General features: G+C 45.2%; 1 protein-coding gene across 1 annotated transcript in view; it reads right to left on the bottom strand.

Annotated features, from left to right (window-relative positions):
• Positions 1-7,529: 7,529 nt before the first annotated feature.
• The window catches only part of LOC143774775 (uncharacterized), a 75,952-nt gene continuing 68,104 nt past the window's right edge, over positions 7,530-15,377 (bottom strand). Inside the window, exon 14 of the mRNA XM_077262540.1 lies at positions 7,530-8,236. Coding sequence (XP_077118655.1) covers positions 8,127-8,236 — 110 coding nt within the window. The 3' untranslated portion in view covers positions 7,530-8,126. The remainder of the gene's footprint in view (positions 8,237-15,377) is intronic.

Raw genomic sequence — 15,377 nt, 5'->3', positions numbered from 1 at the left:
CCCGGTGACCCAGCGGATGATTGTCCCTGTGACCCAGGGGATGATTGTCCAGGTGACCCAGCGGATGATTGTCCAGGTGACCCAGCGGATGATTGTCCAGGTGACCCTGTGGATGATTGTCCAGGTGACCCAGCGGATGATTGTCCAGGTGACCAAGCGGATGATTGTCCAGGTGACCCAGCGGATGATTGTCCATGTGACCCAGCCGGTGATTGTCCAGGTGACCCTGCTGATGATTGTCCATGTGACCTAGCCGATGATTGTCCAGGTGACCCATTGCTCTTTCAGATTATCAGAACATGGGTTAAAATCTGTGGTTGAGAACTCTGTGAAGAGAAGAAATCTCTGAGGGAGCAGAACGTCCTATTCTAGAAGAGGGGATTCTAGCTCAGAAGATGATATCCAGGAGTGTGGTGAAATCCTTAGCAGCGATTCATCTGCCTCTTCCGATGAATGATATGGTTGTTCTGGCTTTTGATAGAAGACACTGAAAGATTACTTAAATCCATTGGATCAACTATGAATGTAGACGTACCTAAGGAATCCCAGTCAGTCCATGATACGATGTTTAGTGGGCGAGAGGACCGGAATCGTAGAGTCTTCCCAGTGCGTTCTATCTCTTCTTAAGAAGGAATGGAGAAAGCCTGTTGTTGTGTCTGTGCCTAGTGGGAATTAACTGAAATACCCTTCAAAGATGCAGTGTGAAGTTTGGGGGAAAAGAACCAAAGAAAGATGGGGCAGTATCTAAAGTTTCCAGGAAATTAGTTCTTCCCTTTGCAATGTCTTCTGGACCCACTGGATCATAGTGGCAGGAGATCTTTAAGGGAAGTTGCATCATCTTCACTACCTGTCCCTTTCCTATCTACATGGTCCTGAGCGTGTTCACAACAATTGTGGCAGAAATATCTGCTCACTTATGGGAAGAAGATGTCCTGTTAATTTCATAGTTAAGTGTGGTTTCTTGGTGGTTGGGGACTCGGCAACCAAAGTAGCATGCAAGTTTATGAACTGTCTTCTTAACCTTGGCTGGATTGTCAACATAGAGAAGTCAAGGCTGGTGCCTCTTCAGACTCAAAAATTCTCTAGGCTTGACTCATCAGAGTTGTTTAGGGCATAAGGAAAAGATCTTCTGTTTAACTGCCTAATTATGGATCTCCCTGAGAAAGGCCAAGTCCGTATTAGGTTTGTTTATGGCTTGTATAGCATCTGTCTTATGGGCTCAGTTTCATTCCCGAAGATCCAGTGGCAAATTCTCTCTGCCTGGGACAAAAATCAGCGAACGTTAGAAAAGAAGATTCATACCTCATTCAGAACCCTGAACTCTCTGACCTGGTGGCTGAAAGAAGAAAAGCTTTTCAAGAGATTTCCATGAATGGTCCAGTACCAAGTGGTCATCACCATAGATGCAACTCTGTCGCTTCCAGCGGTTATGGGACAGGTCTGTAAGAGATGAATGTTCAAGCCTTAAAAATTTGGCAGCTGTCAAAATGGCCCTGAAAGAAGTCAGGCTTTGGATCCAGGAAGAGAACATAGTAATCTTACTTAAACCACCAAGGACAAACCAGGTCTCTTTCCCTCATGTCAATAGCAAAGAAGATTCTACGGTGCACAGAATTGAATCTTCTCTCCCATTTAGTCTGTCATCTCAAAGGATCTGAGAACTCTGTAACAAACTTCTTGAGCAGTAACTGCTTAGAATAGAGACACCTTGACTCAAACACTAGAGGCTTGCTTTGGGGTTGTCTGATCTGTATTTAATTATAAAGGTCCTTCAGGATTTGGTCACTCTCTAGAGTTTTTCTTCCTATGTTACTCTATGGTGCTGTCAGGATGTCAGGAAAAAGATGATTTTTTAAAACCATAAAAGCACCATCTCCTATACCCTTCCTGGTTGTTGAGTGTATTCCATCTCCCTTTGGAATGTTTCAGCTCCTTCCTTAGATGTTCAATATGATTTAGACCAGGGGTCATAGAAGCCACTCCAGGAGAATCCAATGCTTTGCTCTTAGCCATTATTAGATGTTTTGAGCTGTGTTTTTGGTCATCATCCTGTTGAAGGAACCATGACCTGTGACTCAGAGCAAGCTTTCTAACAATAAGTAGTACATTTTGCTCCAGAATGACTTGGTAGTCTTGAAATTTATTTGTACCTTGCACAGATTGAAGACCCCCTCTGCCAGATGTGGCAAAGCAACCCCAGAGCATAATTGCGCCTCCTCCATGTCTCACAGTAGGTACAATGTTCTTTTCTTTGGGGGCTTTAATTGTGCGTTAGTGAACATAGTGATGATATGATTTGCCAAAATTCTCTTGTTTTGTTTCATCTGTCCAAAGAACATTTTCTCAAGCCTTGAAGCTTGTCAGTATTCACTTTTGGCAAATTACAGTCTAGTTGTTTTATGATTTGCCTTAAACAGTGGTTTCCTCCTCAATAGTTTTCCATGAAGTTCATTTTGGCCAAGTTGGTAAGGGATGGTGCAATGTGTAACATCCCTGCTGGCATCACTGCATGGCTTCCCATCCCAATTCTCACCTCTCCGGGCCATGCTGTGAGTTCTGCCCTCTGCCGGCTCCATGCTCTGGGCCTTATGTCCTTGCTTGCTGCATACTTCCTGGCTGTATGCTTAGGGTGGCAGCCCCGGCACTTCCTGGTTCTTATTGAGACAATGTGCACCTTCCTAAGGTGTTCCTAGCCAATTGTCACGAAGCCTCAGGTACTTAAGGCATCCCATAGGGGGACCCATAGGGGGATGCCTGAGCAACTTACTTTCTCAGTTAGTGTCTTGCTGCTGAGTTGCCAGCTCCTGTTTCGCTGTATCTCTCATTTCCGCCTCACAGGGGGCTGCATACCCTGGTCCGTATGTTATGATCTGGTGGCCTAAGAGCAGCATGAGACGTACTCTGGAGAAGGTGGTACCTGTACTGACCGCAGACCCTGAACTTAACACCGCAACTAGAAGTAGCCGTGGAATGTACCTATCACTCCCTAGACATCTCGACACAGCCGGAGGACTAATTACCCCTAGAGATAGAAAAGGGAAAACTATCTTGCCTCAGAGAAAACCCCCAAAGGATAGACAGCCCCCCACAAATATTGACTGTGAGAGGAGAGGGAAAAAACATACACAGACTGAAATCAGAATTTAGCAAAGGAGGCCACTTCTAGCTAAATAGAAAGGATAGGACAGAGTACTATGCGGTCAGTATTAAAACACTAGAAAATATCCACCACAGAAAATACAAAATCTCCACAGCTAACTAAAGATATGGAGGGTATATCTGCATCTCCAGAGATACCAGCTTGGCTAAAGAAATCCTTATACAGACCAAGCTGGACAAGACAAAAACATGGAAAAGAACTGAACAATAAGGCCACAGCATGTGGACCGCAAAAATCAAGGCCAGAACTTATCTTTGTTGAAATGAACAGCAAAGCAGGAGAGACCAGGCAGGGATGTGAATCCTCCAGGAACAATGGACAACTGGCACTGACTAAAGGGTCAAGCAAGACTAAATAGCCCAGTCAGAATTGCAAAAAGTGAACACACCTGATAAATGCTGCGATCCAGAGACAGCAGTGCTACCACTTATAACCACCGGAGGGAGCCCAAGAGCAGAATTCACAACATCCGTACCTGTGTCTCTCATTTCTGCCTCCCAGGATGCTGCATGCCCTGGTCTGGGTCCTTGTTCCTGTGCCTTGTCCTGTGCCTTGTCCCATGCCTGATCGTGTCTGAACTAGGTCCTATACCTGTGTTTGTTTGTATTCCTGTCTGTAGTTTTCCCTGTCCCACTGTGTGTTTCCTTGTGTTCACTCCTGCTCCTTGCTCCGCAACCTGCGGCTCTGCTCTTTACTCCGCAACCTGCTGTTCTGCTCTTTGTTTTGCAATTTGCGGCTCTGCTCTTTACTCCACAACCTGCGGTTCTGCTGTGCTGCGCACCTTGCGGTTCTGCTGTGCTGTGCACCTTGCGGTTCTGTTGTGCTGCGCACCTTGCGGTTCTGCTCTGCTGCGCACCTTGCGGTTCTGCTCTGCTGCGCACCTTGCTGTTCTGCTCTGCTGCGCACCTTGTGGTTCTGCTCTGCTCTGCATCCTGCAACACTGCTTTGCACCGCATCCCGCGGTTCTGTTCTGCATCGCATCCCGCTGTTCTCTGCACCATATCCCGCTGTTCTGCTCTGCAACACATCCCGCGGTTCTGCATTGCTCCGCATCCTGCAGTTCTGCTCTTCTCTTACTCCGCTCCCTGCGGTTCCTGTCCCCTTAGTCTGTACTGGCTCCTACCGGTTCCTGTCCCTCCAGTCTGAACTGGTTCCCACCTGCTCCCCTTTCCCACTCGTACCTACCTATGTTTCTGTCCTACCGAACCAATTCCAGTCTTGCTGGCTGTGCCCGCCTGCCTGCCAATAGTGCCAGCTGTGCCCGCCTGTTTGCCAAGAGTGCCAGTCGTACCCACCTGTCTGCCAAGAGTGCCAGCTGTGCCAGCTTGTCTGCCAAGAGTGCTAGCCGTGCCCGCCTGTCTGCCAAGAGTGCCAGCCATGCCCGCCTGTCTGCCAAGAGTGCCCGCCTGTCTGCCAAGAGTGCCCGCCTGTCTGCCAAGAGTGCCCGCCTGTCTGCCAAGAGTGCCAGCCGTGCCCGCCTGTCTGCCAAGAGTGCCAGCCGTGCCCACCTGTCTGCCAAATGTGCCAGCCGTGCCCGCCTGTCTGCCAAGAGTGCCAGCCGTGCCCGCCTGTCTGCCAAGAGTGCCAGCTGAGCCCGCCTGTCTGCCAACTGTGCCAGCCGAGCCCGCGAGAGTTATTAGTGTTCAATCCCTCAGTGGGATCAGCAGCCACAGCCAGACACCGCCATGGAGTGGTACATGGCAGCTACCTGCTGCACAAGCCTGACCTCACCATCAGAGGCTCCAGTGAACACCAAGGTAGCAGCTCAGTCATGCCCCTTCCAGGGTAGTCTGGTTTGTGGCCCAGTGGGGCCACAATCCCTCGCTTGCGCCAGCTAGTCAGGGCGCGAGCGTTACACAATGTGATGTACCCTGACCTTGGAGTTCACCTCTAATCTCTTTGGAAGTTGTTCTGTTCTCTTTGGTTACCGTTTATATTATCCGTCTCTTCAATTCGTCATCAGTTTTCCCCACGTCCAGGGAGATCGGCTACAGTTCCATAGACCTTAAACTTCTAAATAATATCCAACTGTAGGACATCACTTATAACTTTTACCTTTAACATGTCTATATTTTCTTCCTAATCTCCTGAGATAACTTTCTCCTTAGCTTTCTCTGGTTCATGTTCAGTGATAACAAACAGCACAGTGACTACTTTTCACCATGTAAATAGGCGACTGATTACAAGTTTGTAGACCCCTGTAATGCCAATTACAGGACACACCTTAGTTTTACATGTTTCTACAGTCAAATTCGCTATTCTCGCTATGTTGCTGTCATAGTTTGAGAAATTCAACCTGAGAAATTAGGTTTACCTCTCAATTTCACATATTTCATGTTTGCATGCTAGATCGCTACAGATTGCAGCTTTTTTAAGTTATTGTTCTACTTGCCTGATCTTTACAAGTTCTAGTGTCCGGTCCATTTCAGGCCTAACACTGTAATCGGTACACTGTATGAGTCAGGTATGGCTGTCTTTCATAACCTCACCTATGGCTATCTTTCATAACCTCACCCACTGACCTCAGTTGTGTAATCACTTTCAGCCTTACATATATACGGTATATACTGCTGCTTATATTTTTTTTGCTGAGTCTCATTTTGCACAGTTTCCTTAGCAGAAATAACTTGCCATTTAGACTGGATTCAGAGACACTGAGAAGGACCAGATGGGCAAGAATTGTGAATATGTTCCATAAATGATTTTCTATTTTATTTTATTTTTTGCTTAACGCACACATCAGACAGGCACAGTGCACGAATTAGACATGATACAAGCACAACGCACACATCATACACATCACACAAGCACCGTGCCTGCATTAGGCATATATGTACTTATTGAGTATCTCTGGAAGCTTTCTTGTATCCAGCCGTTAATCAGGTTGTACTGTCTTTCTCTGTTTGCTTGGCCCCTGTTGCAGATTTCAGCTTTCAGCAATATCATCAGCACGTTTGTGCATCTGCTTGTTGCTGAAGAGTCACCTGGTATAAAACCCGGCCCTCCGCTTTGTGCAGTGGGCACCATACTACACCATTGTGCTGCACAAAAATCAAATGGGCGAATCTCTCTTTTTGCAGATCCTAGAGAACGCTTACGCTAATCTTTAATTTCAGTCTCCTGACCGCAGACTCGAGGCAGAAGATGTCTGACAACTTGTGTAACATCATTTTTTTACACTCTGTCTCCACTACTGGAAATCAGAAATTTCTCTAAAATTGATATGCAGTAAATATGTTATAAGAAGGGTCAGATGTTATACTGCCCTACAGATAGTACCATGGCTAATGAAACCTGGTGCCCTAAAATTAGCTCCAGAAAATAAAGTATACCTATGTTATGCCTTGTAACAGGTCAGAAGGTGGATTGATCAAGAAAATAATCCATACAGCTATTAGAATCCATAATTTGCCAACATGTTGTATTACTTGTCTTATGCCCGCATTCTACACCACTTGTTATGATGCCATCATTCTCCACCACTTGTTATGATGCCCGCATTCTCCACCACTTGATATGATGCCCGCATTCTTCACCACTTGATATGATGCTCTCATTCTCCACCACTTGTTATGATGCCCGCATTCTCCACCAGTTGATATGATGCCCACATTCTCCACCACTTGATATGATGCCCACATTCTCCACCACTTGATATGATGCCCACATTCTCCACCACTTGTTATGATGCCCACATTCTCCACCACTTGTTATGATGCCCTCATTCTCCACTACTTGATATGATGCACCCATTCTCCACCTCTTTATATGCTTGCATTCTCCACCACTTGATATGATGCCCGCATTCTCCACCACTTGATATGATGCCCGCATTCTCCACCACTTGATATGATGCCCGCATTCTCCACCACTTGATATGATGCCTGCATTCTCCACCACTTTATATGATGCCTGCATTCTCCACCACTTGATATGATGCCCGCATTCTCCACCACTTGATATGATGCCCGCGTTCTCCACCACTTGATATGATGCCCGCGTTCTCCACCACTTGATATGGAAGAATCTGTATTTTCTAGCAAAGGTCTGTTCTTCAGGGGTAAGTATGATGATTCGTCCATATAGCTATACAAGTAGGAGAATGTGACGTTTCTGGTTCACTGATGTCTTATGTCTTATATGATGTTACAAATTTGAGAAAAAGTGACATTTGTGAAAATGAGAAAATGCAAATGTAGTAATGCACAAAATATCCCTGGTGGGGGACTCCAATAATGCCGCTCCTGTGACCCCTAATGCTTATCTACCACCATGTACATCAATGGTGGTCACTGAGATATGGCGGCAGACTAATATATTGTAATAGGAGGCATATACGTTATATCACACCTCAACCTCCAGACCAACATCAGGATGTGAAGAAACAAGTTTTATTTTTTGTATTTTTATTGTTCTAAAAACATAATAGAAATATAACTATTACATGTAGTGCAAAAGTATGTGACAATAGGACAGTAACAGTGACTGCAGGAGGAGCGTAAGACTTATAGCTCCCCCTGTCTGTATCACCCTGCAGGGGGAGGAAATTAATAGATCCTCCTAACTGTATGACCCTGTAGGGGGAGGAGACTCATAGCTCCTCCTATCTCTATCACCCTGCAGGGGGAGGAGACTCAAATCTCCTCCTATCTGTATCACCCTGCAGGGGGCAGAGACTAATAGCTCCTCCTTTCTGTGTAACCCTGCAGGGGGCGGAGACTCAGAGCTCCTATCTGTATCATCCTGCAGGGGGTGGGAACTCATAGCTCTTCCTATTTGTATCACCCTGCGGGGGGCGGAGATTCACAGCTCCTCCTATCTTTATCACTCTGCAGGGGGAGGAGCTGCATAGCTTATTCTGTCACCCTGCAGGGGGAGAAGCCTTATCCCATTTCTGGATTTTTGTCCTTATAAATAGTTTCCTGTGGTTGAAGCTTGGCAATCCTATGGCAGTCTGCGGGGACGGCTATAATTTCACAACACCAAGAAATGTGGCTTGACTGCTGACATCCAGACTGGCGTTACTCCGTGGTATTACCAAAGTGATTGACTGTCCTTTGACCAGCCTGAAAACACCTAAAAGAGAGCAACATATACATTTACATACTGTAAATTTACATACTATATTAGAGATGATCGATTTGATGCAAATCTAATTTGTGACAAATTTTATGAAGATTTCCTCTCAGTAGATTTGAACGATTTGCTAATTTGCAAAATCAATAAAATTATGCTTGTCGCCATTTTACATATTTCACAAAGTTGCATTAGTTACGGAAGGCTCAAATGACCCCAAGCATGGCTGCGCAGGCTCCTCCATAATGCCAGCAGCTATCGCATCACATGGTATAAAACAGACAATCAGTAGAAATTACCTGAATAAAAGCCGAGAAAGGGAATGCAGCAGACATTTTCGAGTGATTTAGCAGAGTGAGTGTCCACACTTTATGACTGATCCCACCACCCTCCCCTTATGCTGACATCACTTACTCTGCACCTCATTTTGGTTTCCAGGTCTTGTTCACCACACAATCACCATCCCTGACTGAACTGGCAGTTTCCTCAGTACGACAAATGTTTTGAGCTCCTTGCCCGAAACTCCCTCTCTCACCCACATGATTCCTACCTTGCGATTTGCCCTTACTCAAAGTACTATTATTGCAGGTATTTCCCTTACCACAGCTCACAGAAGCACCAACACAGCTAGGCATTTGAATGTTTTCTTCTGCCTCCACTGGCACCATGTCACCTGAGCACTATGTTGAACACTGACTCAAACTGATACTGTCACTGCCAGAGATAACATTATCTTGATGAGCCAATAATTCCATAATGCTCTTTGCTTCTGCCCCACTAATACACTTGCTGTAGGCAAAGGAGACAAATTGTGACCTGCGTTTTGTAGTACTTCTGCCTGTGTTCACGGCTGTGAGGACACAGCATTTTATCTTAATTAAGCAGTTGTCTATTTTCAGTAAGCCAGGAGGAATGGACTTATCTATAAGTTGACTTTTGAATTTATGCGTTTGTTCTTCAATTGGTCAAAAACCATACACTGCTGTCATATGAGTCTTAAACGTTGATTTTTGATATTGTCTTCAAATTATTTTTAATGTTTGCCTCTTATATCATATATGCAAATTGATTAGTCAAACATTGCGTGTTAATCTCATCACATCTTCCTCTTGACCTCTGGATTCTCACTTGAAGAACAACAGTTGTGAGCTATATAAGAGGAATATGCCTCTAACAATATACATCCAGATAGCCAAGAAATCTATAGATCCAAAGCACCAGATACTCTTTACAAAAGCCACAGCCAGGAACACTCTACAGGATAGCTGTCAGATTATGGCTCCATCACAAGGGACACAGATTTGACATTCTACAGGATGCCAGCTTAGGGAACCACAGCACCGGCTGAAAGAATACAGATCTGCTCCATTGACCATCACTGAACCATGGATACCTTTGGGGTAGTCAGGATTTGAACCCAGTGGTCACCTGAGCCCCATGGATACGTTTGGGAAAGCCAGGAGTGTGACCCACTGGTCACCTGGCTCCATGGAGATGTCCGGAGAAGCCAGGTTGTGACCCTCCGGTCACCTGGCCTTGTACCTCAATGGACTGTCAGTGTCCTCCTAAGCTTGTCATTGCCTCCTCTGTGGAGAAACGGGGTCAGTGGGTACTCTCGTCTGCTGGCCCGGCTGTCTTTAGCAAGACTGCATGGACCATGGCTCATACCACTGAACGCCCGCTCTATCTCCCCGTGGGCAATACACTACACAGACAACACAGGGTTAAGGTAAAACAGTGTGGCAATACTTTATTGAACCACAACACACAATAGCAAACAGAACAATCCCACCAGGGCTGGAATTGTTTGGTTACATGGGTGCATATAAAATATCACTGCGTCTCCATGTATTTCCAATATGACATGATGTCAGAGCTCCCAGGGTCGCTACTCCATCTGTGGATGAACGCACAGAGAAGGGGTAACGACAAGCATAGGGAGATGACCAAGAAATGTCCATAGAGTCCATACAAGGTGCAAAGCCAGTTGACACGAGAGTCACCACCTGACTTATCTGACCATCTCCATGGAACCAAGCGACCAGCGGGTCCTAACCCTGGCTTTCTCCAAACATATCCATGGTTCAGAGATGGTCACTGGATCAGATCTGTGTCCATCCATCCGGAGCCAAAAACCCCTAGGTTGCATCCTATAGAATCCTAGATCAGTGTCCCTCGTGATGGTGCTATGATGAATTGGCTGCAGTCCTTTCTCTTGTCTGTTGGGTGTTTTGCAGAATGTCTGGCTGGTAGCTCTGTGTTACTTCAGACTCCCAGGATGTGAACTCTGAGTCATTTTATACCCAAGGCATGTAAGCTATTTTTCGAATTACCCAGGGTCTTTCAGTCCAACATCAAGATAAGGTAAACAATGATGATGGGATTAAGTAGCACTATTAGCATATAAGGGTACTGTCACACAGTCACACTTTGGACGCTACGACGGCACGATCCGTGACGTCGCAGCGTCGTATGAATATCGCTCCAGCGTTGTAGACTGCGGTCACACTTTGCAATCACGGCGCTGGAGCGATGCTGAAGTCCCCGGGTAACCAGGGTAAACATCGGGTTACTAAGCGCAGGGCCGCGCTTAGTAACCCGATGTTTACCCTGGTTACCAGCGTAAAAGTAAAAAAAAACAAACCGTACATACTCACCATCTGATGTCCGTCCGGTCCCTTGCAGTCTGCTTCCCGCTGTGACTGAGTGCCGCCGTAAAGTGAAAGCAGATCACAGCGGCGACGTCACCGCTGTGATCTGCTCTCACTTTCCGGCCGGCAGACAGTCAGAGCGGAAAGCAGACTGCAAGGGACCGGACGGACATCAGATGGTGAGTATGTACGGTTTGGTTTTTTTTACTTTTACGCTGGTAACCACGGTAAACATCGGGTTACTAAGCGCGGCCCTGCGCTTAGTAACCCGATGTTTACCCTGGTTACCAGCGAATGCATCGCTGGATCGCTGTCACACACAACGATCCAGCGATGACATCGGGAGATCCAGCGACGAAAGAAAGTTTCAAACGATCTGCTACGACGTACGATTCTCAGCTGGGTGCCTGATCGCAGTAGCGTGTCAGACACTGCGAGATCGTAACGATATCGCTAGAACGTCACGAATCGTGCCGTCGTAGCGATAAAAATGCCACTGTGTGACGGTACCCTAAGCACACATCAATAAACAAAGCTTAACCGACTCAATGTACAGTCACTATTAGGCCATGTGCACACGTTCAGGATTTTTCGCGTTTTTTTCGCGTTTTTTCGCTATAAAAACGTGATAAAAACGCGAAAAAAAGCTAACCTATGCCTCCTATTATTTACAGTGTATTCCGCATTTTTTGTGCAAATGTTGCGATTTTTTTCCACGAAAAAATCGCATCGCGGAAAAAAAAGCAACATGTTCATTAAAAATGCGGAATTGCGGGGATTCCGCACACCTAGGAGTGCATTGATCTGCTTACTTCCCGCACGGGGCTGTGCACACCATGCGGGAAGTAAGCAGATTATGTGTGGTTGGTACCCAGGGTGGAGGAGAGGAGACTCTCCTCCACGCACTGGGCACCATATAATTGGTCAAAAAAAAAGAATTAAAATAAAAAATAGTGATATACTCACCTTCGATGTCCCCAGAGTGTTCCCGCCTCTCACCGCTGCATGCTGCCGCTTCTGTTCCTATAGATCAGGGGTCCCCAACTCCAGTCCTCAAGGCCCACCAACAGGTCATGTTTTCAGGATTTCCTTAGTCTTGCCCAGGTGATAATTGCATCACCTGTGCAATACAAAGGAAATCCTGAAAACATGATCTGTTGGTGGGCCTTGAGGACTGGAGTTGGGGAACACTGCTATAGATGGTGTGGTTCAGGACCTGCGGTGACGTCACTGTCTTGTGATTGGTCGCGTGACCGCTCATGTGACCGCTCGCGACCAATCACAAGCCGCGACGTCACCGAAGGCCCTGAACCACACCGGCATCTATAGGAACGGAGGCTGCAGAGGGTGAGTATAACCATTTTTTTATTTTTTTTATTATTTTTAAACATTCTATCTTTTACTATAGATGCTGCATAAGCAGCATCTATAGTAAAAAGTTGGTCACACTTGTCAAACAGTATGTTTGACAAGTGTGACCAACCTGTCAGTCAGTTTTCCAAGCGATGCTACAGATCGCAGGGAAAACTTTAGCATTCTGCAAGCTAATTACGCTTGCAAAATGCTAAAAAAACCGCGAACAAAACGCAAAAAAAAAAAATGCGGATTTCTTGCAGAAAATTTCCGGTTTTCTTCAGGAAATTTCTGCAAGAAATCCGGACGTGTGCACATACCCTTAGGCTGTGTGCACACGTAGCAGATTTTTCGCGTTTTTTCCGTGGTTTTTCGCTATAAAAACGCTATAAAACCGCGAAAAAAACGGTCACATTAAGCAGAGCACAGCGGTGACGTCACCGCTGTGCTTTACGGCCGGCGCTTACACAGTGCAGGAAAGCGGACGCCGGGGAACGCGACAGACACCGGAATGTAAGTATGTAGTGTTTTTTTTGTTTTTTTTACATTTACACTGGTAACCAGGGTAAACATCGGGTTACTAAGCGCGGCCCTGCGCTTAGTAACCCGATGTTTACCCTGGTTACCCGGGACTTCGGCATCGTTGGTCACTGGAGAGCGGTCTGTGTGACAGCTCTCCAGCGACCACACAACGACGAAACAGCGACGCTGCAGCCATCGGCATCGTTGTCTATATCGCTGCAGCGTCGCTTAATGTGACGGTACCTTAAGCCATAGTATGTTTTTTTTTCCATTTCACACTACCACGCCCACTGCCGTTACCACTTTTTTTTCACTATTCATTTTGTACAATATAATAATTCACATCTTTTCAACGCCAATTATTCTACTTTTGCAAAAAAGGACATAAGAACAACTAGGCAGGTAGGTACACTTACAGAAAAGAAAATGAAAAAAAAGCAATCTCTTGCCACAAGTAAGCAGATTGTCTCCCAATAACACCGATTTGGTATTTTTTTGGGGGGTAAAAAGCTTGTTGCTGCTTTCTAGTGCATTAAGTATGAATAAAAAATGTAATAGTAATGCAGGACAGATGCCAGCTTCCCAGTATAACAGATCAATCATACAACGTCTGGCTATGCTGTTGGCACCTCTCCGATTTCTCTTCCCCAATCAACTATTATTCCCTTATTCAATCATATCAAATGTATTGTACCCTACTACTCTCCTCTTCTTCTCTGCTGCAGTTGTACAGCACATTACTGTTTGGAGTGTTTGTACAATGCTTTAGTGCTTTCTCTCCCTATCTCTATTGCTGGACTCTATATGTTGAAACCTCTCATGGTGTAATAAAGACTACGACTTCTTTACAAAGGTGTGAGTGCCGCATTTTCTTCTATTTTGCATTCAACTCACTTTTACTATAATGCTGAGCACCAACTACCCGTAATTTTGCAAATCTGCATGCTGGTTTTGTACACGGATCCACCATCCAATAGTGCAAACTGCCCTGGTGCCGTTCATTCAGTCTTCTTCATGTGGATACCAGACATATTTGGACAGTAACACAAGCTTTGGCAATTTAGCTGTTTGCCAAAACATATTCTAGATATAATTATATAATCACTATGGGCTTAAAGTGCAGACTCTCAGCTTTGCGACTCTTCACATCCTAATTGAAGTAAGAGTTTAGGAATTCCAGCTCTTTATTATGTTGCTGCTTCTTTTTAAAGTGACCAAAAGTAGTCAGACATTTATCTCTTCAATGGGCTGGAGATGGAGGTTACATTTGCATTTGGAAGTTGTTGCTGTGAACCCACAACATACGGTCAATGGAGCTCTCGAAGAGAAACAGACCATCATTAGCCTGAAAAAAAAAAATCCATCTGAGAGGTTGCAGAAATGTTAGGAGCTGCCAAATGAACAGTTTGGTACATTGTGCAAAAAAAAAAAGAGTGCCCTGGTGAGCTCGAGAACTCAAAAAGCACTGGACATCCATGGTAGACAACAGCTTTGAATAATCGCAGAATCCTTTCCATGGTGAAGAAAACTTTCACAACATCCACCCAAGTGAAAAAGACTCTCAAGGAAGAAGGTGCTTCAGGATCTAAGTCTACCATAAAGAGAAGACATCATGAGAGCAAATACAGAGGGGTCACCTCAAGGTGCAAGCCATTAATCAGCCTTAAATATAGAAATGCTAGACATTAGACTTCTAATAAGTCAGCCCACTTCTGGAATAGCAAAAGTAAGATCAGCTTGTACCAGAATGATGGGAAGAAGAAAGTATGGAGATGGCTTGGCATGGCATATAATCCAGAGCACAGCACATCCTCTGTAACACATGGCGGAGGCGGTGTGAGGGCGCGGGCATGTATGGCTTCCAATGGCAATTGAGGGAGAAAGAGCCACAAATAAGCAAAGTGTCACACAGGAGGAAACCCAACGTTTCGTGTCTTCCATGGCTTCCAGATTTCAGACTGTCATTGCTGCAAAGGAGTCTCTACAAAGTATTAGACATTTTATTCATGGTAAAGTTAATTTGCCCAATTGCTTTTGAGCCCCGGAAATGAGGAGGATTTGTAGAAAAATGAGTACAATTCCTAAACATAGGATATTTTTGTTCAACCCCTTTAAATAAACCTAAAAGTCTAACCTTCAATTGCATCTAAATTGTTTCATTTTAGAGCAAAAACAGCAAAATAGCAGAGCTGAAATCATGAAGATTCGGTCACTGTCCAAAAAACTATCTGTGTGTGTGTATATATATATATATATATATATATACACATATATATAAATATATCAATGTATCGTTGAGCTGTTAGTGTACCTAGAACGAAGGCTAGAGATGTCCAGCTACCATACCTTATGTCACATCATAGTTCTAAGAAGACCAATGTTTCTTTCCCCATTGACGGCTTTTTCATAGTGTTGACCACCCCATGGTGTTCAGGCCAATGTCCATCTTTTATCGCATCCAAGACAAAAGCAGGACTCATGGCTGATGAGGACAGACCTCCATTCCGGTCTTCATTGCCAACTTGCTTTGCACCATGGTAGCCTTTTAGATCGATTGGTGTCAGGTCAGTAGATCACCTGTAGCTGGCCGTCTAGCTCTTAACCCAATAACTTGC

This window comes from Ranitomeya variabilis, chromosome 5 (assembly GCF_051348905.1).
Source record: "Ranitomeya variabilis isolate aRanVar5 chromosome 5, aRanVar5.hap1, whole genome shotgun sequence".
In the NCBI taxonomy this organism is placed as follows: Eukaryota; Metazoa; Chordata; class Amphibia; order Anura; family Dendrobatidae; genus Ranitomeya; species Ranitomeya variabilis.
Note: the sequence above shows the minus strand (reverse complement) of the source record. Positions and strands in the feature narration are given on the sequence as shown.